General features: G+C 54.6%; 1 protein-coding gene across 1 annotated transcript; it reads left to right on the top strand.

The window, feature by feature from the left end:
• PLEKHM2 (pleckstrin homology and RUN domain containing M2) lies at positions 1–26,174 on the top strand (the record flags this gene model as incomplete). Its single annotated transcript, XM_082009285.1, has 21 exons — positions 1–60; positions 12,183–12,289; positions 12,437–12,546; positions 13,481–13,580; positions 14,126–14,213; positions 14,702–14,888; positions 16,510–16,638; positions 17,031–17,090; positions 19,677–19,911; positions 21,060–21,839; positions 22,114–22,183; positions 22,271–22,361; positions 22,656–22,720; positions 23,072–23,160; positions 23,694–23,826; positions 23,915–24,105; positions 24,382–24,447; positions 24,913–25,072; positions 25,274–25,453; positions 25,538–25,654; positions 26,037–26,174. The coding sequence occupies 21 exons, from the start codon at positions 1–3 to the stop codon at positions 26,172–26,174; spliced, it is 3,156 nt and encodes a 1,051-aa protein (XP_081865411.1).
• Positions 26,175–26,242: the final 68 nt, after the last annotated feature.

Below are 26,242 nucleotides of genomic sequence, written 5' to 3' on the forward strand. Positions count from 1 at the left end.
ATGGAGCCGGCGGAGGTGAAGGACCGCATCCTGGAGAACATCTCCCTCTCCGTCAAGAAGGTGGGCGGCGGGGGCCGCGCTGTGGGGCTGGGCTGGCTCTGGAGACCGCCCCCCCCCCCCCCCCCCAGCTCTGACTGGGCTGTGGGGCTCGGGACTCCCCCTCTGCAGGGGCTGTGGGGCTGGGGACGGCCCTGGGGACCCTCTGTGCAGGGGCTGTGGGGCGGGGGACGGCCCTGGGGCCCCCCTCTGCCGGGGCTGTGGGCCTGGGGACGGCCCTGGGGACCCCGCTGGGGACTCCCTGTGCAAGGGCTGTGGGGCTGGGGACAGCCCTAGGACAGCCCTGTGGACCCCTCTGCCCTGGGGTGTCCCTGAGGACTGCCTCCGCCTGACGTGTGCGGCTGGGGGGCACTCCTGGGGACCCCCCAGACACACACTGCCACCAGAGATGTGGGGCTGAGGGTCAGTCCCCAGCCTCCCTCACCCCCCAAGGTAGGGGCCTGGGAAGACCCCAAGGGACGCTTTGGGACAGGAGTGTGGGGTCAAGGACACCCCACCATCCCCTCCGCCAGAGGCAGGGGACACCTTTAGGGGTTCCTTTGTGTGGGTTTGGGGATGTCCCCAGGGACCCCTTGTGCTGGGGGTGTGAAGTTGGAGGCGTCCTTTTAGGTGGTACCGTGGGACACCCCGGAGGTGGGGTCACCTCCTGGCCCACCCTGCCAGGGTCCCCCCCAGAAGCCTCTGTCTCTGCTGGTTGCAATATACTGGGGTTCCCCCGTGGGGTTCCCCCCTTTCAAAGGGTTTCTTCTCCTGGGGGGGATCCCTTTTTTCCTGGAGCTGTATGGCGGGGCCATCTGGACGAGTCCAGTGTGAAACCCTCTTTGCAGAGGTCCTGCCTCCAGCCAGGCATACGCCGTGGTTTGGCAGTGCCCTGGTCTGAGCCCTCAAAACAGTGGCTCTGAAGTCGTGTGCCGTCATACCTCGTCTCTCACCTTGTCCTTCTGCTTGCCCCTCATTTCTCCTTGCCCCTCGGCATCTGAGAGCGTTTCTTAAAGCCTGTGGTGGGGAGCATCTGCATGCTGGCGTGAAGGGGACCCGGACACTGGAGTCTGTCTGGGGCAGTCGCAGGAATGAGTTCTGAGGACGTGCTGGAAGTTTTGGGTTGGGCCGTGTGTCCTGCCTGGGCCCTATGTGAGCTCCAGCCGTGTTTGGGAAAGAACACGAGCTCTGTTTGAGGAGAAAAAGGGAGTCTTGTTCCAGTTTTCATCCCAAGTTTTGGGGGAAAGGAGGCTTTCTGGACTCGCTGACATTTCTCCAGTTGTTTGGTTTCTGCTGCCTTATGGAACAGGAGTTTTCCTGTGGTCTGCAGTGTGCCCTGATGCAGATTCATCCGTGAAAACTTGTCTTAGGAAGACCATCACAAGTGAATTCCCAGCACTATTAAGGAATGGATGGTTTGACGTCGCCCCTGGGATGTAGGATGGATGTGCAAACCTCTCCCAGACTTTCTCTTTTCTTCCATGGGTGACCCTGTCCTCTGGCCTCTCCCCTTTCAGTCCCCTAAAAATTAAGGATAATCTTTTATCTGCCTGGAAATCAGCGGGTGTTCAGCCTGCTCCAAGCTCTGTCACAATGCTCTGCAGCGCTACTACCTCAGTTTCCCCATATGCATAATAAGGATATACTACTTCCCACGCAGGATTTGCTGGACGTAATTTATTTGCATTCAGAAAATCCTTGGAGGATCCCTGTTGGAAATGCTATAAAATCAACACGGTGGTTATTTTAATTATTATCGTACTTGAACGGGACTCCGCAACTACAGCTCTGCCAACACACCTCTGCCTTGGACTGCCTCGATCTCTGCCATCTCCTGTCTTGGTCCAGCGGCAAAGAGCGATTTGGGGATTTTTCAATCCTGCCCCTTTTGCTTTCCTGTTCAGCTGAGGGCAAGAAAGCTCAGGGAAAAGTAGGAACCTATGTGAGGCTTCAGGCTGACAGACTTATTTATACCGTTCCAGTGAAACAAAACTCAACCACGTGGCAAGAGTCCAGTGCTGGCACACCCCTGCTTTTCAACCTCAGGAGGCAGTTCTCCTTCCTCGGGGATGTTGCTCCCCTTCAGCTATGGAGCCGCTAATTTTTCCTGGTGCTTCCCTGTCTGACTTCAGCCCTCAAGTCCCTGATATTTCTCTTTTTCTCTGTTAGTGGGAAGAGTGAGGTAGTAGGTATGGGGAGCAGGTACACCCTTCCCATGCCCTGGGAAATACTGCTCTCGTTCTTCCTCCTCTCCCTACCTCTGGATCCGTCTTGAGTAACTCCGCGTTGCTGGGATCATCACGTGGCATTGGAGGAGTTTTCCAAATATCTTGCCTCTGATTTCAAAAGCTTCCTCGCTGTGTAGGCTGCTCGCTCTTCGCTTTCGCCGTCGTTGAGGGTTTGAGTCGTAGAGCGAAGGGTCTGGATGTGTTCACGGTGATGTCCGCTCCTCTCCATGCCACTTTCCGGCCAGGTGATAACACGTTTTCTTTTCTCAGCTTCAGACCTAAAGAGGAGTTTGTGGACTCTCGACAGTCCATCGTCTGCAAGTCAAACGTTATTTTCGAAGTCAGCCAGGACTAAACCCCACCTCAAGACTGGGTAAACTGAGATAAGCCACCGCTGAAGGCCGAGGTACCTGGTTATGATGTAAGGATTTGAGTAGCAGCAGCAGCAGAAAAAACACCTTATTTTCACCCAGCGGCCCCAGGAAAACCATGCGGATGCTTGTCAGCTTCCCCCTGCCTCGGATGGGGAAGGCAATGAGCAGCAACACAGCCCTGGGCAGGGTTTGTGCCACGGATACCTGTGGCTGTGACTTTGCCTGGCTGTGGCTTCAGTTTCTCCAGGGTGCCACTAAATTTTGGGAGTGGGAACTCAGAGGACAAGCAGTGAGTGAATTCTGTACAAATCGACAGCAAAAATAGTGCTTCAACTCCAAGCTAATCCCTCAAGCCTCAGTGAACAGGACTGTTTTTCTCTTATTTTCGTGGAAGTATGTGAGGGATGGAGCACAGCTGGAAAAGGTAGGTATGCAAAGCTGCTTGGAGAGGGTGGTTACAAACCTTTGGGTCTCTCTGTGTGATACCCAAGTGCCAGATCCGGACCGTTCATGTACTTCACCTGTATCTCGGACATCAGCGGTACCGTTGCTGTTGGCTGCAGAGATGTGGCATCACAGGTGTGAGATCAGGCCTCGACTGCAAAGAAATAAAACATCTAATTTAGACAAAATTGGCCTCTCCAGCTGGAGAGATGTCAAGAGGCTTCTGCTCTTGGTGGCTTCAGGAGAGGTTGGGAGAGCTCAGCAATAGCGAGGTGGGTCCCAGCTTCAATTCCAGCACACGTGCAAGGGAACTGTGAGTGTGATGTTGATTTTCAGCTTGTCCTCTCTGTCTTCCCTGGGAGATACAAATTCATTCAGAGGGCAATGCTTTCTGCTCTGATGACGTGGACAATGTGATGCCACGGAGCTCGTTGCTTCTGTCTCATGACTGCTTCTTTTCCCCTTTGCCATCCAGTGCTCCCTCACCCTGCCCTCTGCTAAGAGGGCTGTGCTCCAGCTCAAATCATTGTGCAAATTGATGCCTAACCCTTATTTCTTTTAAAGAATTAGGGCTTTATAGAAGGAGAAGGCTGGAGATGGACGTGTTATGGCTCCGTGTGCATTCACCCCTTTCTGTACATCCTCTCTCAGTGGGGTGCAGACCCTTATTCAGTGAAGTGCTTGTTCTAGGGGATATTACTGTGCGTGGCAGCAGTGGGATGAGAGCTGGCTCCTCGTGCCTCCCAGTTGAACCCTTGCCACGATAAGCACGCTAGAAATGCCAGCTACTTCTTGGGCATCCTTGGCCAAGCATCTCCTGGTAGCTAGGAGCTATCACAGGTGACCTGGTCCATACAGAGCCTGATAGCGTAGATGTTTTGTATTCTCTTGTTGGATTTCCATGCCCTCCTGGAAGGTAGGAGAGATTTATTGCTGTCCTACTTGTGATTAGGTGGCAAAAACGCAAAGTCCTTAAACAGTACTCATGGTTGGCAATTCCAGGAGCTAAACATAAAATCAGAAAAGAGATCAGAATCCAAGATCTTTGGGGCTCTTCTCTGTTTTTCAGGCTTTCCTACTGGCTTTGAAGGACACTCATTCCCATGAATTCGAGAGCAGCTGATCCTTGGTGCATGTCAGTCAGGTGGAGCGATGGTTTTTGCCGATGTTGCAGGAGTTCTTGCCAGAAGCTCTGGCTCTGCTCCCTTTGTGCATGACTTTGGGAAGGTTTCCACTTCCCCCAGTGAATTAATGCTATGCCTCTTCTGCTTGTCTCTGGAGCAGGTTTTCAGCTCTATACCGGTGAAAGGGCTTTGCAGTCCCCCAGGCACCCTGAGCTCTGCCTTGCCACATTTGAGGAAATGGCCTCAAGTTGCGCCAGGGGAGGTTTAGATTGGATATTAGGAAAAATTTCTTCACTGAGAGGGTGGTCAGGCATTGGAACAGGCTGCCCAGGGAGGTGGTGGAGTCGCCATCCCTGGAAGTGTTCAAAAAACGTGTGGATGTGGCGCTTCAGGACATGGTTTAGGGGACATGGTGGTTCTGGATTAATGGTTGGACTTGATGATCTTAAAGGTCCTTTCCAACCTAGTGATTCTGTGATTCTGTGATCTCTACTTCTCCTGCATGGCGAGAGAGGGGAGATTTGGGGATGGCTTAGTGCCCCCGTGTCCTGGAGAGAAACAAGTAGCGCTGGAGTGGAGTATCCCTCTTCAAATCACGGAGAGCATGTGCTCATCTCTGGCGGGGATTTATTTAGCCCAGCCACTGTGACACAGAGGTAGCAATTCTGGAGATGTGAAAACAGCTAAATAGCGACTTGCCTTCTGCTTCCCGTTGAGGGGCACCTTGCTGGCTCTAAGACCACGGAGGGGGTTATCTCTGCCAGGGTATTTCCTCTCGCTTGTGTTTGCTCCAGGCCACATCCACTGCTGCTCTGGGTAGCACGCAGCAGGGATCGACATCGGTACGCACACGCCGCTCCGCTTGGCAGTCCTGGCCTGCCCTTTCACCGCGTGTACCAGGCGTGCCAGACCTTCAGAAGCCCGTGGCTGAAGCTAGCGGCAATCTCACAGAGCTCATAAGTCAGCCTCGAAGACACAAAGGTCGCTCATGTGCTTTTAAAGAAGTCTACGAACGCTTGCAGCTCCGGCACTGCGTATATGGCGGTCTTCTAAGGGCTTTGCCTCTCTTTGGCAAGCGAACAAAGCCGTTTGCTGTGGTTCTGCTGAGAGCGCAGCAGTGTATTTCTTGGGTTACTTGAGTATTTCAAGGTTTATCTCTTTGGAAATTCCTAATGCCATATGCTGGCGCGGGTCTGGTGACGATATAAGGTTTGTCATCCACAGTTGCAAGGGGATTGGATTCCATGGGTGCCTAAACTGATGTTTGTCTCTCTATACTCAGGGGAGGCGTTTCTGAAAATCCACTGTGGATCTGCTGGTGGACAAGGCTAGGGTAGCCTTTTGGGGACAGAAAAAGCCCGTTTGTTCTCCTACCGCTAACACCAAGCGTTTTGCTGGGAGAGTGGTTGGTTTAGGAGGCCGAATTTTGGTAGTGGGTTTCGTACGAGGAGCTGAAGCAATGCCTTTGAGCCTCTCTGCCTCCAGCTGCACGATTTTGGTGGCTGTTGAGTGATTTCATCTTTCCCCACTTCTGATATCCTGGTCCAAGAGGAGAAACCGAAATAACTGCGGGCCAGAGGACTTGGTTGACGGCGAGAGAGTCAAAGCCAGCCTGTGAGTAAGCAGCAGCTCCCTGGGAGAGCAGCGCCGTTACCAAGACTTGCAGGGCACGAGCACCCTGCGCTCGCTTGTTTTGCTGTGTTTACCAACCAGACTTGTTTTTTTTCCTTCCCGTGAAGTCTGTTTTTTCTGTTGTGCTGACCATGCGACCTTTCCATCTGCCTTCAGTGGGCACAGGGTTCCGCAACAGCCAGCTCCGTGCCTGTCCCCTGCTCCAGGCGCTCCGCTCGTCGTGACACAGGAATGGGATGCTCCCTGCGGCTTGCAAGGTGTCACCGCTGGAAAAAATCATGTCCTTGGCTGAGCCACACACGGGTCCAGCCTGCTGCAAGGTTCGCTGCTCAGAAATAATGAAGGAAAGCCCTGGAAAAGCCTTGAGGGTGTGGGAGCCGACAAGCGTACGTGTCCCAGGAGGTGACAGCCTCGCTGGCACTGGATTGCAAATGCTTCAAAGCTCTGCGTTTCCAGCCACGGAGCATCTTTGCTGTGGGTTTCAGCTTCACTTATTTCAGGCTCCTGTCTCTGCACACCACAAGCACGCCCTGTTTCTCTCCAGGCTGCTCCAGCATCACTTGTGGTGCCTTCAACGTACTGATGCTCTCAGCGTGCCGATGCATTTCATCGGGAAAGCCACAAGACCCAGGCAAGGTGTACAGAAGCCGGGATGGGAAGCTTGGTGCTGAGGCTGGTACTGGTTTGGAAGCTTGTTGTAAGAAATGTTGAGTCAGATCATGTATGCAACCTTCAAAATGTCCTGCTAGAGCTGAAGTTTCAGGGCTTTGTGTTATACAAGAGAGAATAACAGCCCTGCCTCGAAGTTCAGCCTGCTTTTATGGGTGGTATGGAAGACTAGGAGTTCAGCCTCCTCTTTATCCACTTACCATTGAATGTCTGTACTCCCCCGAGCAGGTATGAGAGTGCCGGTTCTTATGTGTCTGTCCTGTCCCTTCCCATTGCCTCTTCCCTTGGGGTTGTGCTGCCATCGCTTGTTTGGGACAAGGTATCCCCTGCCAGCTTTCTTTGGTGCTCCGTGGAGCTCCAGGCTTGCTCCTGAGGGTGCATAGCTCTGAGTGCAGCCCCAGACTGAGTGCCAAGACCCAGAGCCAGCTTCTTAATCAGGATTTTTTTTTAATTGTGTTGTTAGACAGCTTTGCAAGCTGCGTTCACAGGAAACCACGTGGGTTTGCTCTTCCTGCAGAGGGTTATTCTGTGCGGTCCGGGAGGTAACGTCCCACCAGCCTTGTCTAGACGTGCAGCATGGTGGAAAAGCAAGCGCTGGGAGCAGGCTTGGGAAGGGCTTTGGGTCTAGCAAAGGGTTGCATCTCCAGCTGCCTGCCTGGATGGCTCATGAAATGCTGTCCTCAGAGAGAACCACCTAGCTGAAAACTTGGAGAAGGTGTCTTTCCAGGTGCTGGGGTGGGGAAAACCCCTCGCCAGTCCTGTGCTGCGGGTGGGAAAGCGGCTTTCGAAGCGCCTTTCCCATGCAGCGAGCGGCGTGGTTAGGGAGCCGGAGGAACGCCAAGGGTGCCCGACTGGGCTGTCTTGGTTTTCTTTCGCCATGTTTGTCCTGCCAAGGAAATACCGAGCAGAACACGGGAAATGAACTTGGTGTTGGAAAGCCGCTAGTGAAACATCTGCGGGCCAGATTTACGGAGGGGAGATGGAGACTCGGGTTGGGTTGTGGCCAACAGGTCAGGAGACTGTATTTCAATATTGCAATAAGGTTGTAGAAATACTGGAGAGATTTCAAAGGAGAGCCACGAGAACGATGAGGTTTGGAGAACGGACTTTACGATGTGGCTGCCTGATTGTTTTTTGGCATCTCTTGCAACACGGGGGCTCTGCAGGTAGGCCTGGAGAGCTTCACACTCATTGAGAACGGGTGCAATTAGCAGGCTATAAAATTGTGCAAGGAATATCCTTTCTCACACGTGCCAGAGTGGGGTGTGGTGTATCACTGCAAAAAAAAAAAAAATCAACTCGTGATCGATAAACAGCAATTAAATCCACCTTCTGCTCAGTGGGGACGAGGGTTAGGAGCGCAAAAACTGCGTTCCCCTCAGTGCAAAGCAGCTCTCTGTCCCCTTGGGACAAATGCCCTTTTCTTCTCGAGTGTGTGTCACTCGCCAGCCTCGAGTGTTTGGGTTTTGTAACCAGTTCACCGAAGCAGGTTTTGTCCCACGCTGTCGCAACACCGGTGCTCGGACCCAGCTGGGGCTGCAGAGTGGTCTCGGTGAACGGCAGGGATGCCTTCTGCATGCCGACAACGCTTATTTTGGCCACAGGAATGTCTATAAATAGCCCTGGGTCAGGGCTCGAGGCGTTTGCCGTGCCCCACACGAGTCCTGTGTCAGAGTCAGCCTTCAACCCTTCCTTCTGGTTTTGGAGCACAGAGGAGACGAGGGGAAAAAAATCTCTCCAGAAAACCCAGAGATGACCAATGTTGCTTTTGGTTAATGCTTTTTAACCTTATTGCTTTCCTCCTTCCTGATTTTCTTTTTTTTTTTTCCCCCCTGGCTCCAGCCCGACTCGCTGCCCAGGTATGTCAGGGAGCTGCTTCATGGACGCTTCATAAAGTTTGGTCACCACCTCCCAAACAGGTCCGTCTGCCACGCTGTGATTAGGGAGAGGTTGGTTTCAAATTATTAATTTGTGTTTTATAGCGATTTACAGGAGAGAAATAAATGCTCCATATATATGCCATTTTTTCAGGGCAGTGACACGTCACTCCTGCCTGTGCTGCACGATCAGGGTCAGATGCTGGGACCATCCGTGGTCTGTGCCCCTGTCCCAAGATGCTTGTGGTCCTAATTCCTACAGGTTTGGGGCGAGGTGGATCTTGGAGCATGCCAGCGGGCCTTTGGGAAATGGTGCAACTGGATTTTGTTCCCCAATTGGAAAAGCTATTTCATCATACCTTTCCTCCATGTGTGTCTGCACCCTCCTTCCCAAGCCGAACACGCCTCCCCATCAGCTTTTGCAAGTCTCAGCCTTTTGCCACCCTCGCCACGGGGATGACTCCACCCAGGAGATCCTGAGGCTTGTTCTGTCTTGTTTCCTCCCTGGACACGTGGGAGCTCGGCGGGGATTCACTTGGCCGATCTCTTTTTGGGGCCTGTTGTGCTCCGGCAAGCCGTGCCCGTCCTTTGCTCGGGGCTGCAAGCCGTTGGCCACGTTTAATTTGGAGGGATGCTGGAAACGACCCCGTCCCTTGACGCAGCACCCTCCGGGGAACGTGTCGGCACATCTTTGCGCCTGCGGGTAGGAGCGAGCCCTCGGTGCGCTCCCCTGTGATCGACGGCTCCTAAAACGCCGTGACTCGGAGTGCCCGAATCCAAATCCGAAACCGCTGAGCGTGCGTTTCCCGCTCACAGGGTCCCACGTGCGCCGGGCTGGCGTGACCCTGTGACTGAGCGAGGCGCGGTCACGCCAGCTCCTCCTCTGGCTCCTGACATTGCAGTGGGGCAGACTTAAGCCTTTTGGGGCAGGTTTGCTCTGGACATCGCTATGGGGCTGGGTTTGTGCGGGGCAGGAGGCTGCGTTCTCCTTGCAGAGCAGCTAAAAGTAACACCAAGACTTCACATAACGCAGAATGAGCCCTTCAAAAGCTAGGTCCCTTCCTGGGGGGAAGATTTGGCTTTTCTAGGGAAGAGAAATCTGTTTTTCAGAAATTCCCTGGTGCTTCTCGATGTTCGGAGACGTTGGGAACATCGTTGGGATGAGACAAGCACCCAGCTAAGCGTTTGCCTCCTCTGATGATGGGAGCAGCTCAGTCTGTAGCAACAGGGAGGGTTGGGAGCTGTGAACTGGCTGCGGGAAGGACTGTAACAAAGATCTAAGTTATTTTTGAAGAAGGAAGGAAAGAAAAAAAGAGGAAATGCTTCTATTTGCTCATCTCATTCTCTGCCTAGTCTTGGAGCCTCTCTGTCACGGGGAATTCCTCCAGTCGGTGGCACAGACAGGCTCCAAGTTCCCTCCGAGATGACCTCCCCGAGCTGTGTGTGCAGAGCTGGCTGAGCCGCTCCTTGTTTTTGGTGGTAAGCTAATGTACAGCCTGGTTATTTTTGGTTTTCCCTAGCTGTCTCCCACAGCTGCCCTTCCTCAAGACAGCACAGAGCCTGCAGAAACACCCCGGACAGAAACCCTCCTCCAAGGGTATCCCAGCTCTCTGCAGAGGCAACAGCCTGGTCGGGAGAAGCTGGGAATTTCTGCCTTCAAGCCCTGCCTCACGTCCCGTATGGCAGCGGCTTTGCTTTCTGCCTCTGTTTCTCCAAATTGGGATATTTTAGTGAGCTCCAAGCAGCTCTTGGAGAGCATCCCCTGTGGCTCCGTTTGTCCATTGCCAGAGGGATATGGCTCTAAATTACGACTTTGTTTCTTCCTCTAGTATCCTCGCTCATGGGAGTGAGCTTAAAACACTGGCTGCAGGTATCTTCTGAAATAGTTCTTGAATAATGGGATTTTAGGGCATTCTTCTCCCTACTTGGGAGAAGAATATTAATAGTTTAAAACTTCTAGAACAGCTTCCTCCCCAAAACAGGTAAGAGCTGCTGAGCTGCAATGCTTCGGGTCTCGCCAGGGTGTCATGAAAAAGTCTGCGTCGCCGGAGCACCCGTGGGTGGCTCTGCAAACAATACGTTATTACGTATTTTCTTCCCCAGGGGATTTACCTTCTGGACTAGACGGGACAGGGACAGACTGAACTGCGCTGTGCGATCGGATGAGGGAATTTGGCCACGATTATTCTGGCTCAGCAGTTCTTTCCAACGTAAGGGCTGGGACCTGCTCCATGCAGGGACACGCCTGGCTCTCCCATCTTACCCAAGAGCTCCAGAGGGAGTCAAAGTCTTCAAGCCAGGAGGGTGTTGGAGCTAGATACATTAATATTTTTAAAAAGGTTGTTGGGAACAATTCCCCAGCGGCCATGAGGTGTTCCCTGTCCCGTTGATAACTTTTACATCGAGACTGGATGATTTTTCTAAAGGAGCTTCTCTGGCCTCAGTAATAATTCAGGAGGTGAAACCAGTTTCTGGGGACAGGTCAGACTTGACAAGCACAATACCATCAAATTCGTGTTTTTTAGATCTACCGTCTAACTGGTGAGGTTTAGCAAAGACCTGTTGGGTCACCAAAATAATATACATACGGGTGATGCGTTGTCACGGCTGAGCTGAACCACGCTGGCTTTGTCGCCCGCTAGAGCAAATAAACATGGCATGTACAGCTGAGATGACATCCTGGGTGAGTAATCTCCTGCCTGAAGGCCAAGTATGTGCGAGACGGGGACCTAAATAGAGCTGTAAGCTCTAGGGGCAGGAGGAGGCCGGTGGGTCAGCGGGGAAGGGAGATAGGATTTGAGCGTAAGGGGATTTCTAGCAGGTTTTGCAGAGGCAGAAGAGCAATTTACGCTGTTTCGAGCCTCCAAGGGTGTTGTCAGCGGAGCATGGGGCCAGCACTGACTTCAGAGCTAACTCTGCAGCCGCGAACGGGTTGACCGAGGATGAGTCAAGCTGTCCTGACTTTTGAGAGAGCGGCAGCTATGAGACATGACGCACCATAGCGATGTAGCCTCGCCCCAGCGGAGGCAAACGAAATAGCGATTAATTGAGCTGCCTTTGTCCCATATGCACGTGCTTCCGTCCGTACCTGTGCTGCTCTCTGCACCCTCCGAGTGCCCGCTGCTGTGCGGCCAGGCAATCCCTGCCAGCCTGCGTTTGAAAGCCTGGGGCAGTTCTCAGCTCCCTGGCGTCGATACCCAGCATCGCGGCGGTTACTCAAGCCACCTGTAACAAGAAAACCTCTGTCTCTTCCCGAGACACTGAAACTGCGCTGAGATTTCGCACAGATTTAGCACCGAGCGTGCCTGCCTCAAGGATGATGCTCCTGGGCTCGGAGCATCGTTTATACCTGGAAGCAACGTCTCTCCCCAACCAGGGTTTCCCATGGCAAGACCCTGAAACCGAGGAGGGGACTCGCCCGTGGCAGAGCTAGAAACAGAGCCCAGAGCCCTGATTTTTTTTTCTGTTCTGAACTGCTTTGGGATGGCTGCACTGCTGCAGAGGAACTACCAAAACCTTGCTGTAAAGGAGGAGGCTGTGCGGCTGCGGCCACGCCACTGGCTTGTCTCCGAAACGTGGAAGAGCCTTTATGGGTGAGGTTCTCCTTAGGAGTTACTGCCTTCAGGGTGCTCTTAAAACCAATTGCTACACCCTGTAAGTAACCTGCATCAAAGTTTAGCAAGCTGAGAGATTAAAAAAAGCTATTTCATCCTGGCTGTGAGTGTGTCGGCATCTCCAGCTGCCTCCTTGGTGGGCTGTAGAAGGATGTTTCAGCCATCCTCTGTCATCTTTTTGCAGCTGCAGAGCTACTTTGCTGCCTGTGAAGATGAGACGCCAGCCATCAGAAACCATGACAAGGTCCTGCAGCGGCTCTGTGAACATCTGGACCATGCTCTGCTCTATGGGTAGGTGTGGAGCCTCCCTCTGGGAGGCTTTTCACTGTGCTTTGCCTAGCGTGTAGCCTCAGCGTGGGGAAGCTACCTAGGCAGCAACTGGGATGGAGATAACGAAGCCCTTGCTTAACTTTCCTCTGGGCTTCTTTCTTCTGCCAGCCTGCAAGATCTTTCCTCGGGCTACTGGGTGCTGGTCGTTCACTTCACCCGCCGAGAAGCCGTCAAACAGATCGAAGTGCTTCAACACGTGGCCACCAACTTGGGACGCAGTGAGTAGTAGCAGGCGCTGCCCCGGCTCCAAGAGCAAAGCTCAGTTTTGGGGACATCTGGCAGGAGGCCCAGGCAGGTTGTGCTGGCCGTGTGTTCGAGGGCTGGGGCTGCAGGCAGATTTGAGGGAGCCAGTGGGCAGCTCCCTGCTGAGTCCGGCTTGCTTTGGCCAAGGAGGTGGGAGTCCTGGCATGACGGCTCTAGAAATAATTGCCCCGTGCCTCAGGATCAAGGGTTGGGTCAGAGACGTAGCCCTGCTTCCGCTGCCAGGAAACCGAAGCAATCTGCTGGGCTGTGCTCTTGGGAAGGGTTTCTGGCAGAAGGGAGGCATCACCTCTGTCGCCCCAGAACATCTTGCTCTAGCTGTCGTTTGCCTGATGCTGCTTCTCCCCTGCTGCGAGTTGTCTGTAGCAGATGTTTGGGACCATCGAGGCTGCTTTTGACCTAGGACGGTGCCCAGAGACTTCCTCTCTGCCTGATTATCCCAACACCCTTCATCTCCCGAGCCCCGTACCGGTGAGAGCGGAGCTGAGCGCAGACTCCACCATCACCTCTCTCTGCACAGGAATTTGTGTAATATCTCAAATTGCACCTGCGCTGATTTAGAGCGATTCTCCCTCCATCTCTCCTGTCTCCTGATCCCTGCTGGAAATGCCAGTAGGGCTCCCATCTTGCTGGAGAGAGTGAGTTGTGTGTCTGCTTCTCAACCAGCTACTACTATTATTCTTATTCCCACTCTGAATCACTTATCTGCCCCTTCATCTCCCGCTGACGTTCTTCCCCATGGATTTCCCCGCCAGTCAGTCGCTCCCCTGAAATGATGCGAATGTGAAAAAATGATCTGATGTGTTTTAACTGTTTTGAGATTATTTCTAGGCTTTCTCCGCTTCTCGGGCGTTTCCCCACAGATAAATCTCTCTGCTGCTTTTCTTTCAGGCCGGGCATGGCTGTACCTAGCCCTCAACGAAAACTCCTTGGAGAGTTATTTGAGGCTGTTCCAGGAGAACCTAAGCCTGCTGCACAAGTACTATGTCAAGTGAGTATCCCATCTCGTTCTCGTTTGGGCACTGATTGCTGTCCCTTCTTGTCAGGAGCAAACCCTCGTTTTCCTGTGGGGAACAAGCAGTTAATCAGGGTCTGATCTTTCTTTGTGGGTTTTGCAGAGGTTTTGCATGATTAATTAAAAGGTCCCAGATGTGGACACACTGCCCTATATAAGGGCTTGCATGCATCTCTCGTAGTTAACTGCTTTTACTCCCAGTCCCAGATGTAACCTCTATATTCTTTCACATTTTCCAAGGAGCTGCTGAGCTCTTGTCCGGGGACCCAGCTCCAGTGGATGCCTGGAAATCTGGCTGTAGCTGGGTTTGGGGACAGCGCATCATGGATGCCCACCTGCTCTGAGCCACGTATACCTGCCCTTAAGCTCTGCCATTGCTCTTAGGAGGCAAACAGCAGGCTCACAGCTCTGGGGCTGTTTATACGGCAGCTTGGAGACACACAGAGAACAGAAAGGGCGCTTGTAGCTGTGTCTGCTCTTTCCCACATCCCTAAAACTTTTCTGTTTTCTTCACACCGCAGGAATGCCTTGGTTTGCAGTCACGATCATCTCACCTTGTTCTTAACGCTGGTGTCCGGGCTGGAGTTCATCCGCTTTGACTTGGATCTGGTGAGTGTTTTATTTGTCTCTCTTGGGAGAGGAGGGAGTCCTGGGTGCGACAGGTCCCACTGCTTGGTCCAGGGTGTACCTTCTCATTGACCTTCAGCAGAAAACGTGAAGCCGGCGCTTCTAGGAAAGGCTCTAGGCTGGGATCTTCGGAGATCCGGCAACGGGATTTATTCCTATTGCTCAGTTATTCCTCTGCACTGTTCAGAAGAGGAGCAGGGCAGGTGTGGGGAAGCCAGCTGCAGGGCAGATTGATGGGGATAAAGGAGCTGAGCTCTGCAAGCGTGGTACGAAATGCTGGCGTCCCTCCAGGTAAACACAAAGCTGCTGGCTAACCCTCGGTGTCGCAGTGGAGCCGTCGGGTTTCCTCTGAAAGGTGGCAGAAATGGACAGCCAGAGGACGTTCGAGGACAGCCCTGTTGTTTCAACTGTGCTAACAACTGTGTGCGGTGACTCAGAACCTGACTCGCCCCACGCTTCCTTCTCTGCAGGACGCTCCTTACCTGGATCTGGCCCCGTACATGCCAGATTACTACAAACCTCAGTACCTGCTAGACTTTGAGGACCGCCTGCCCAGCTCCGTGCACGGCTCAGACAGCCTGTCCCTCAACTCCTTCAACTCGGTCACCTCCACCAACCTGGAATGGGACGACAGTGCCATCGCTCCGTCCAGCGAAGGTCAGTGTTTTTTTGGAGACGGGTGCGGTCAAGGTTGTGTGCCCCCACACCTCCTTTGGCTGAGCTGCTGGACCGGACGAGACGCCGAATGAGGTGGCAAATGGTGGGCTGGAAGAGACCAAAGCGAGAGAGCCAGCAGTTAGGCTGTGAATCTCTCTTGTCTTGCCTTGGGAGGTGCTGGGATTTAAGCTGCCAGCTTCGCCTCGAACCAGGAGAGAAGGGCTTCCCATGCTAGTCACCTCAGGCCACGTTTCCATCCTGGGGGGTGCGTTTTAGCAAGAAGTGGAGAAATTTCCCTATGGAGTGAAGCTCGTGTCTGTACCTGAACATCGCTTCCGGTTCAGAGCAGGTACACAGGGCTGCAGAGGACCTTTAACGGCTTATTTTGCAGTCCAGACACCCAAATATGCTGGAGGTGGTGGGGAATAGTTTCCAGAGTCTTTTCTCCATGCCTGCAGTCTGAGGGAAAGGCAGCCAGTGGTCTCTGAGGTGCTGGTTTTTCCTCTTTAAGCATCTTAACTTGAACAGCCTGATAGTTGTCACACTCACCCCCTTATCCCTATCAGAGAGGGCTGGAGGTTGTTCCTGACAAACCGAGCAGACATGTACCTTGTGCCTGCCCCCTTAACCTGCTTCAGGCTGGAGCAAGGAGCTGTTACGCTGCGTGAAGCACGTTCACATGAAGGAACAGCTCTGCTGCCGCTGTTCCTAATCCAAAATATGTTGGCCCTGTTCCTTTTTTGATGTCAGTTTGAACAAAGCCAGATCGGGGGATTCTGGAACAGATGGGGTGATACGTGCGGTTAATTGGATGCAGTGAATTCGGGTCTGAGTCCGCAGATGCACGGGTTCCCTCTGAGACAGGGGTCTGCCAGTTGCTTTTACATGCAAGATAGAAACCACAGACATTAAAGATGCTGAGAAGGAACAGCCCGGAAAGCAAGACGCAGATGTGGGCATGGGCGTTAGCATCACTTTAGCAAAGGGCTTTGAAGCACAGCACTGTTTTGGGCTCACCCGTGGCATCTGCGCTCATGCTGCATGCGTGAAAGCGTTTCCTTTCGGGGACTTGCATATGCCAAAGCCCCAGCATCCCAGGTAAGTGGAAATGGCACGAGGAGCCTAGCAATAAAAGTCACGGGAGGAAGCTTCTCTGACCCCAGAGGTTTGGCATAAGCCACCGTTTCAGTGCTTGCTGCACCCCCGGGCTTGTGTTCCTTCCGTTACTCCCTCAGCAGAACAAACCTTAGTGCCAGCACATCTACCTGTCCCTATTGACTGGGCAAGCGGTGTTACCTGGGTTTGGCTACGCTCTCCAGCCCATCTCGTGAATGGAAACTTAATGCTCAAGAGAAGAGGGGTTTGGAGTAGAGATTTTTGAGCTAGATTTTGGTTTTGGCATTGTCGCAAGCTATTGCATGTGTCTGGGGCAGCGGTTGCGGTCTGTGTCTCAGTTTCCCCATGCGTAGAGGGGTTTGGTGCTGATGTAGAAGCGCCGTCTCCTCTTGCAGGACCAGGACGGTGGAGGTGTCTGAGCCCAGGAGGGCAGGCATTGCCGCTGTTCCTCCGGCGTGGAGGGATTTCACTTCAATAACTATTTCACTGCTCGTCATTTCAACAGGAGCATCTCGCTACCCTGGGAGTGTAGGTGGAGCTGGGGATTTTAGGATCAGAGGACAAGTTTTTCCCTTTAATCAGACCCCTGGCTTTGCAAACATTAATGAGTCAAACATCACAGTATCTATGGGAGGTAAGTGTGACGTGGGGAAACTGAGGCACAGAGCGATTAAATTGCTTCCCAGAGGGGATCCCTGATTAAGTACACAAGCCCTGGATGACACCGAACATTTATCTGTTTGAACTTTCCAGCAGCTTGCATAATGGGGCCTTCATCCTTCTCTGGTCCCGCTGTAGCTCCCGCAACGCAAACATCCAGCAGCAACAATGATTAGTGCAGCTGGTTTCCATTCGCCTCCATGTTCCCTAACTATTTTCTCATGCATTTCAGATACTGGTGGAAGAATGTTTTGTTTCTCTCCTTTCCCAGCTCCCTCCCCAAATCCCCTTCACACTCTCCCTTGTCCCCTCTCTCTCCCCACTACCTGTATTTCTAATCCTGAGTTTTATCCCTCGTTTTTGTAGATTATGATTTTGGAGATGTCTTTCCAGCAATGCAGACCATGCCCAGCAGAGACTGGGAAGGTGGGACATACTCATCTGTTACAACATTTTGTTTTTCTCTCTGCATTGCTGCCACCTGAAGCTTGCTGCATGCTCCCCGGTTCATTTCTTTAACAAGCCACCACCACATCTTGATGGAATTCAGTAGGGGCAGAAAGGAGCAGAAAAGACCCCCCAAGGTGGGAGGTTGTGTGTCTCATTTGTGAGACCACGTGCAAAGCTTTCCCCAACTCCTGGCCGTATATTCCGGAGCGGAGGGATGTTTTCCTGCCTCTGATGATGCATCCGTGTCTTCTAGACGTGTCTGCCCCAGCGCTCAGCGTCGCAGACGCGAGGCTGGAGTTTTGAGTACGGTTCTGTGGCTGCTCGATACGTTACAGCCTGTGTTGATAAAGGAGCCTCTATACCAGGTTACAAAAGAAAAGCTACAAAATCGGCCCCGGCGTGAAGCTGGCGGGCAGGGATGAGTGTCCAAAATGTCCAACGTCCAAAATGAGCGTGACCTGACGGCTGTAGATTTCCTCTTTGGGGTAAAGCACGCAGGGTGCTGACTGAAAAACTGATCCACCTTTACTGATTTCCTGAAAGCCTTGGAAAACAGCCAAGCGAATTCTGTTTTCTTTAATTTTGAGCCTTTTGCGGGGATAAATTTGGGAGGGTTTCACTGAATCATTAAGGTTAGAAAAGACCTTTAAGATCATCAAGTCCAACCATCAACCCAACACCACCATGCCCACTAAACCATGTCCTGAAGTGCCACGTTTGTTTTCCTTGGACCCAGCTCCCATGTATCAAAACTTCTCTCTTGAAGCCACAACATCCAGCACATCCCTGTGCTCAATTTGGATCACTACATGTTTTTGGTTTTGTTTGGGTTTGGTTTTTTTTTTAATTTTACCACTTTTAAAACCAACTTCTCAGCTATGTCTGGCCTTTACGGTCAAGAGCACATGCCCACTTTAGAGGAACTTGTTCTCCTTCCTCCACATGCAGTCCCTGCACGTACCCTTTGCATGTCACGGGAGCAGGAGACCTCTCTGCTTTACTCCCAGAGGAAATACACCCACGCTTTGTCCTTTGCAGTTAAAAGCTGGATGGAGCCTTGGGTCCAAATGGCCTTGGCCAGTATGGCCTGAATATTTGGGGAAATTCTACCTGAATTCCATGTGGATGGCTCTTGGGCTCTAACACGCTCCCTCTCATCTTCTTTCTTACCCCACGCGGAGAGATGCTCACAGAGATGGTTTACCGTGCCCCTGCAGCTTGAACGTACACCCAGAGAGGACAAACCACATTTCCAGACCCAACGCCCACCGGGCGAGTTCACCGTAGGTGTTAGGTGCAGGCTGGCAGAAGCCAAGGGACACTGGGAGCAAATCCCTCTGCTTTTCAGAGGCATGCAAGGGGTTAAGAAAGTTGAGGCAGATCCTCGTTTTCAGCAAATGCATTTTGGGGAGAAATTTTGTATTTTGGACAAAGATAATTTTTGTCTCGACGGAACCAGCAGGGTTTAGGCAAAAGAAGTGATGTTCATTTTGGTGATACAGGCTAGAAGCCTGGGGCTGAAATAGCTTTTAAACGTTTTATTTTCCGTTTAATGTAGACGTTAAATCTACCCGACTCGCTTCCCTCGATACAGTTCACACGGGGCAGGCGTTCCAGCAGGAACAAAGCAGCGTTTTGAAATCGGCCGTCACAAAACGGCCTTTATTAGACTTTTATAAGAGGTTTCATTTTCCTACTCAAAACCTACGCCCCCGAATCAGTCTGCCAGGGCTGTGGTTTCCTTCAGAAGGGATCTTCCTGCCTAGACAGGGGTTTCTAGCTGGCTTTGGAAATAAAGGGTGCTGGAGAAGAGAAGGGCATGGGTAACCTTCCTTTAACCGTGACTTTGTGGACGGATAACTCCGAGCATGACTCCTGTAGCCCTTCTCCACTGCTCCTTTTCCCTCTGAAGACTAACATGGGCCAAGCCGGTTGTGCTACGACCTGCCTGTGCATCCTGCTGTCCTCGGACCCCGGTGAATGCTGTGTGTCCCCCCTCCACACTTCCAGCCCCCCTTACGTGTCTCACGCAAGCTGAGAAAAGCAGCCGGCTCCGAAAAGATTGCGGCTCTACGGGCTGGCTCCGTTTCTGCCCGACACGAGCGAGCGCCTTCCTAAGACCCCGTCACAGGGGAGAAGCAGCAATGTGGGGCAGCAGCCTCGTTAGCTCGCTCTCATCTTGCTAAGGAGCACCGTGGCCCCAAGACCCCTCCAGTTCCTTCCCGAGGACGTTACCTCTACTTCTTAATCCGGCTGCCAGCTCCTGGGTGACCGAGCTGTTATTTCCAGGCGTTGCCTAAATCGCAGCGGGTGCAAAATGCAGAGCGACGCTGGGTCGCACGCTGGCCTCTCTGTCCCTCCTCGCAAAGAGCCTGCTGCCCGCAGCAATCTCTGAAGCTAAGCTGGTCCGACGGCTCTGCCGGTGCTCGCAGTGGTGTCACTTGCAAGCAGTACGGTGACCACGTAGTGCCCCGAGCCCCCAGCACGCAGCTTTGCTTGACTTGACTTGATCCAGGTGCCCGAGCTGACGTTAATCCTGCTCTTCCCTTCTTGTCTTTGCAGACGGAGACCTCACAGACACGCTCAGCTGCCCGCGCTCCACCGCCTCGGAGGCCAACGGCAGCAAGGCCTCCGTGAAGAGCCCGACGCAGCGCTACAACCCCTTCAACGAGGAGAAAGCTGACGCGCCGTCCTCCACCGAGACCACGCCGGTGCACACAGCTTCTCAGGAGAAGGCAGAAGCCACGCCTGAAGGAACGGACCAGTCCGAGAGCTGCACGGAGCTGGAGGTCATCAGGTAGGGACAGAGCTGCCTGGCCTGGAAACGTGCCCCTGAGTGTCATCTGTCACCAGAGGTTGATGATGTGCCATCCCTTCTAGCCCAACAGAGTCGGCATCTGTGGCGTAGCCTTTATACAGTCGTGCAAAAGTGGTTTTATACCTTCACACACCACCTGATGCTCTGTGGGTATCAACTGAGCTGGTCCCTTGGGCCTGCAGAGCTACAAGCTGGCTCGACATGAACACCTTTGCCCAACAGTCCATATTGTAGAGCTCAGAGGAAGCCGTGGGCTTTTATTTGAAGCTTTCTCCAGCTGGTGGCAGGTTTGCAGCAACTCTGGGTCTCACATCTCTTCTCCTGTCCTTCCTCTTGTTTGTCAATGAGCTGTGGCTAAACCAGTCGAGGGAGATGCCTCCGCGGACCTGCGGGCCAGCGTTTGACTCTTGCAGAGGAGATCCCCAGGGGTCCCTCAGAGCCTTTAACCCAGACAAAGAGCTCAAGGCTCCGTCTGCTCATGGCCAGCGACGCAGGCACCCCAAAACCAGCCCAGCAGGCCTGTAATTTGCTCTCATGCCTGGTTTTTCCTGAGAGGAGTAGAGGAGCTGGGTTACATCGCACCCAGAGCTCCAGCAGACATGAGGGAAGGGGAGCACCGTGCTCACTTCCCAAACAAGAGTGACCTGGCAGCAGTTTGGGTGCCATGGGCGGCCTGATCACTTCCGCGGCCGGCATCCCGGTGTGCCGTTCGGCTGGAGCGGGTTCCAGCCTGCATCTCCCTCTTCTGGCAGCTGAGGACACAGCATTCCCAGGTCTTCTTGAAACCTTCTCCTTTCCCAGAGTCTTGCTCTCCGGCAGGAATTTTTCCAACATGACTTTATCTCCACATCCATTTGTGATCCCCTTTGCAGCCAAAGGAAGCCCAAGATGCTGCGTCCAGCAGCCGATGCCTCTTTTCTTTTTTGGATAGGTAGGAAACGGTGTCCAGCCCTGCTTTTCTTGTGACGGCTGGCATGGAGACAGGGGCTCTGTGTGGCTGCACGTTGAGCAAAGTTCCTGATTTCTCTGCAATAGGGAAAATTGCAAGGGAGGGTTGTTGGGAAGGGGTGTGACCCTTGTAAGCAGGCACGGATGAGTGACATCTCTATTGGTCTGTCACCATGCAGGTTAGCCAAGAAGAAAAAAACGGGCAAGAAGAAGAAAGCGAAGCCAGAAGAGCTGGTGAACACCCCTGCGCCCATAGTGCCCGAGACCCAGCAGGCCAGCGGAGACAGCGGCGTGAACGGGCTGAGCGACAGGGAAGAGCCACAGAAAGACGATGGTCCCGCTGCACCGGCTGGTGAGCCACGCCCGGGCGGGCAGGAGGAGGGTCGCGAGCGCTCTGCCCTCAGCCAGCTGGCTTTACGCATCCCCGAGATGAAGGACACTTCCATGGAGAGCGTGGGGCAGCCGCTGAGCAAGGTGATGGACAGACTCAACGGGCAGCTGGACCCCGGTGGCTGGAACGCCCCCCTCGAGCCCCCCGGGCAGTCCTTTCGGACTGGCACGCCAGGGGAGACCCCAGATGGATCGTCCTCTGGCGACTTTAGTGAGGGGATTTCAGCCCCCATGGACTTCTACCGCTTTACCGTTGAGAGTCCAAACGCTGCTGCACCAGGTGGTGGCCACCATGACGCTCCAGGGCCTGGCCAACCGCCACATGTTCCTGGTAGCCCTGAGGCTCCTGAAGAAGAAGAAAGCAGAGAGGGAGAAGCAGTTGGGGCAGTAGAGGAGTCTGGAGGGGCGAGTGATGAACCCCAAACTCGCCAGACAGAAACCACCAACACCCAGGCTCTCCACGAGCCGAAGAAGGAGCAGCCCAGCCCTTCCCCAAGCAGTGCCGAGGACTCTGGCGTGGAGGAAGGGCAGGGCAGCCCTTCAGAGCTGACCCATCCGTCCGAGTTCAGGTGAGGCTGGGTTTGCTCAGCAGAGGGAGCATCTTCCAAATAATCTTGAGGTAAAGCTGGCACCTCTCCCTTTGTCCTTGGTTTTGGGGGCAAAGCCCATCCTTTTCCAGGATGAATATGATGCACAAGGTCAGGAGGAGAAGGTCTTGGGGGACCAACAGGTGCCCAAGTCATGGACAAGTTCAATAAAGAAGGGAATTGATGTTCCTAGACATCCCCCTCCCCCTCCAAAAGCCCCACGTCTGTGTCCATCCTCTGCTGTCTCTCTTCACAGGGTGGATAACAACCATCTCCTCCTGTTGATGATCCATGTCTTTCGGGAGAACGAGGAACAGTTGTTCAGGGTAAGGCTGTTGCGACCGATCTCCCATGAAGGACCGGCGCTCTGCCTGCATGGGCCGTGGGCTGAGAGCTCTTCTCTCTCCGCACAGATGATCCGAATGAGCACCGGGCACATGGAGGGGAACCTGCAGCTGATCTACGTCCTGCTGACAGATTGCTACGTGTACCTGATCCGGAAAGGTATCCCATCCCGACAGCCTCTGTGCTCAGCTGCAGGGAGGGAGGCTTGCTTGATCGGTGACTTGTTCATAAATTAGGGCACCGTAGCTCACTACCTTCACTGCCAGATCCCTCGTGTCCCCCGGGGCGGTGGCAGAGTCTCAGTAGGGAGCTCAGGTTGACTTGTGTCCCAGGGTTTCTCGGGGGACGTGCCCTGTGGCTCCGTGCTGCCTGGGACACGGCTTGGTTTGCAGGATCCGGGCAGCGCTGGGCTCCTTTGCCGCTACTTCACGCAGCTCTTTGTGTCTGTGCCAGGGGCAGCGGAGAAGCCGTACATGGTGGAGGAGGCTGTTTCCTATAATGAGCTGGACTACATTTCGGTGAGCGCAGCCTGGGTCGGGTCAGCCCTTTTGGGGTGAGCAGGAGGCTACTGGGGGTCACTCCTCACCTTTCCGGCTGCAGGAGTGTCAGGAGCATCACGGTGGGGTGTTTCTGTGGGGCACTCTGTCCCCAGGGAGCATTTTGGCCAGGGAACCTTTGAGACTGGGAGAGTTTGAAGTGACCCTCCCACCTCGAATTCCACCTCTGTGGGTGCCCATCTTGCTCGTATCTTCACATGGGCAGCAGAGCGACCGCTGACCTTCTCCCCCGGGGCCAGAAGCCAGGTTCAGCCCTGCTTCGCTGCCCCTCGTCCCCCGCGCGGCTTCCTTAACTGGTCATGTGTGGCACAGGTTGGGCTGGATCAGCAGACGGTGACTCTGGTGTGCACCAATCGGAGGAAGCAGTTCCTGCTCGACACCGCGGACGTGGCTCTCACCGAGTAAGCAGGGACTGGGCAGCAAACCGCGGCACAAGCGCGGCGCTTTCCTCCCGGGGCGCGGGACCTCTGCCCAGCGCTCCCGGCATGACTTGGGGAACGCAGGAGGCTCCAGTGACAGCCCTTCATGACAAAGTCCTGTGACCAGAGGGTGTTTGGGGTTTGGTTTGATGCCACCAGCTAAATCCTGCAGGCACTGGGCGATGCAGACTGCGTGTCCTTTGCATCACTTGGGATGAGTAGGGACGAGGTCTTGAGTTCCAAGGCACGTCCCCAGGTCTCTCTGCGTGCTGTCAGCTCAGGGTGGTCATACTGGGATCTGTGTTGGGATGAGCGTCCGTCTCCCAGTCTTGCCCATCTCCTTCCTGGAGTTCAGACTTTGCAATCACCTTTCGTCCGGAGACTGATTTCGAGACCCTCTGTTCTGGAAGACCAGAAGCCCATGTTGAAGGGAAGCTCCTTCAATATCAGAGCACATGAAGGAGATGAAGGGCTCTTTGCTCTGGCCTCATCAAAGATCTCTGTCTCCCTCTCAGGTTCTTCCTGGTCTCCTTGAAGTCAGCCATGATCAAAGGGTGCCGGGAGCCCCCGTACCCCAGTATCCTCACGGACGCCACCATGGAGAAACTGGCACTCGCAAAGTTCGTAGCCCAGGAGTCTAAGTGTGAGGTGAGTTTGGATTTCCCAGCCATCACTGCATGTGGCGGAGGCTCACGGGTGACTCGCTCCTGTTGACTTCTCCGCCTGATTCTCGCAGGCCTGCGACGTGGTTGTGCGTTTCTATGGCCTCGTTCACTGGGAAGACCCCATGGACGAGGCGCTGGGACCCTCCAACAATAGCTACACCTCTGCCGAAAATGCGGTCACCAAGGATGGCATCCTGCACTACAAGGCGGGGACCTCCTACCTGGGCAAAGAGCAGTGGAAGACCTGCTTCGTGGTGCTCAGGTGGGTGTCGGCGCTGTGGGTCAGCCAGGGCTCATCGGAGAAGGTGCTGGGACCTGTTTGCTTCTCAGCAACTGCTCGGGAGATGGAGAGGACTCATCTTGTCACCTGGGAGGCTAAAGCCACCAGCTGTGGCTGCCCAGCAGCAGGAGCACAAGCCCACGGTGTGGGTGGAGGGCAGGGTAGGAGCAGCTGTGGGACCGAAAGCAGGGGGTGTTTGTGCAGTTGCCGGAGCCGAGCTGACTCTGGTTACGCCTCTCTCATCTTCCCAAACGGCAGCAACGGGATCTTGTACCAGTACCCGGACCGCACGGATGTCACCCCTCTGCTCTCCATCAACATGGGGTAAGCGGCTGGTGGGACGTGGGCCCGGACTCGGCGGGGATCTGGGGTTCAGGAGTTCCTTGGGATGTTCAGGGAGCTGTTTCGGGGCAGATCGTGCCGCAGGACTCCCTGCTTGCTCCTGGCTGGGTACAGATGCCCGTTTGCGTTGGCTCCGGTGCGTGTAGCTGGAGACGGGCTCAATTCCTCCTGGTGTTTGCACGCCAAGCCCACCCTTTGATGGGGAGTTGGCCTGTGAAGGGCTGACATACCCCTCCAGAGCCACGCCAGGACCCACCGCACTCAATTCCGGCTCTACCACGACGTGCGGAGGCAGAGCCCGTCTTTGGAGCAACCGCAGGGGATGTCACGGATGGGACACGAGTGCTTGTGGGGAAAAGGGGTGACGTGCCGCGGCAGGGAGGGCAGACGGAGGCTGGTGCTGGCTGGTCCGTCCTGCTGATCTCCATCCTCCCTCCTCTCTCCCAGCGGCGAGCAGTGCGGCGGATGCCGGCGCTCCAACACCACCGACCGGCCCCACTCCTTCCAGGTGATCCTGACGGACCGGCCCTCCCTGGAGCTGAGTGCCGAGAACGAGGAAGACATGGCGGACTGGATGCAGTACTTCTGCCAGGCTGTCTCCAAGGGGGTGAGCCGGGGACAGGCCCCCAAGCGTGGGTGCATCGACCCCCTCCTTCGCCTGGAGCCGCCGACGGGAGCGGGGATGTCTGTCGGGGATGGAGCAGGCGGTTTTCTTCCCAGCCAGGAGGGCTTCCCCATGGGGCACCCCATAGAGATGGGGCTCCTTCGTGCCAGATTTTAAACCCCTCCTTTTCCCCACCCCATGCAGGTGATCCCCCAGGGTGTTGCCCCTACGCCATGCGTCCCTTGCTGCCTCGTGCTGACGGACGAGAAGGCCTTCACCTGCCACGAGGACTGCCAGACAAGCTTCTTCCGCTCGCTGGGCACCGTGGAGCTGACGGACATCACCGCCATCTCCACGGAGGCCGGCAAGGAGTACTGTATCTTGGTGAGCGTGGTGCTTTGGGGCCGGACGGCCCAGGGCTGGGCAAGGACCGCGGTGGTAACGGCCGGCTTCTCTCTTGGTGTTTAGGAGTTCGCTCAGGACCGCAAGCAGTTCCTGCCCCCCTGGGTCCTCTACTTTAGTTGCACTACAGAACTGGAGAGGTTCCTCTCGGCGCTGAACGCCGCGTGGAGGAACATCTACCAGGTGAGCGTGCAAGGCTGCGTCACACTCCTCCTCTGGTGAGGAAGGGCAAATGGGGCCAGCACCCTCCGAGGAAGGAGGGGGTTAATTTTTCCCTGCAGGGTGAACCCAGCTTTCTTCCCACGAAGGGCAGGAGAGCCACGGGGCTCCTCTGTGTCCACGTAACTGTGGGATGTGGGGTTTGAGTCCCTGGGTAAGGTGGGCCATGAGCATCTGGGGCTGGCAAGGGAAGTGGGGAGGAACCTGGCTCAGCCCCGTCCCCCTCCGTCACCCCTATTTATGACACAGGTGACCTTTCCTGTCTGTTTTTGAGGTGGTTTTACGACGAGGGGGAGAAGCGGCTGCCGTTCGTTCCCCTCCTGACCGCCTCGTGCGTGTGTTTCAGGTCGACCTCCTGCACAAGGCCATTCTGGACGCCACCGTCAAGAAGAAATGCGAAGACGCTCAGAGCCTCATCGACAGCGCCTGGCAGCGCAGCGACAGCCTCTGCCGCGGGCGAGCGGAGCGGGACCCCTGGTGTTAACCCCGGCCGGGGGCGAAGGACGGCTGACGGGCCCATTTTTGGAGAGCAGGGCCTTGTATCCGGCTGCC

This window comes from Phaethon aethereus (assembly GCF_964289735.1).
Source record: "Phaethon aethereus genome assembly, chromosome: 21".
In the NCBI taxonomy this organism is placed as follows: Eukaryota; Metazoa; Chordata; class Aves; order Phaethontiformes; family Phaethontidae; genus Phaethon; species Phaethon aethereus.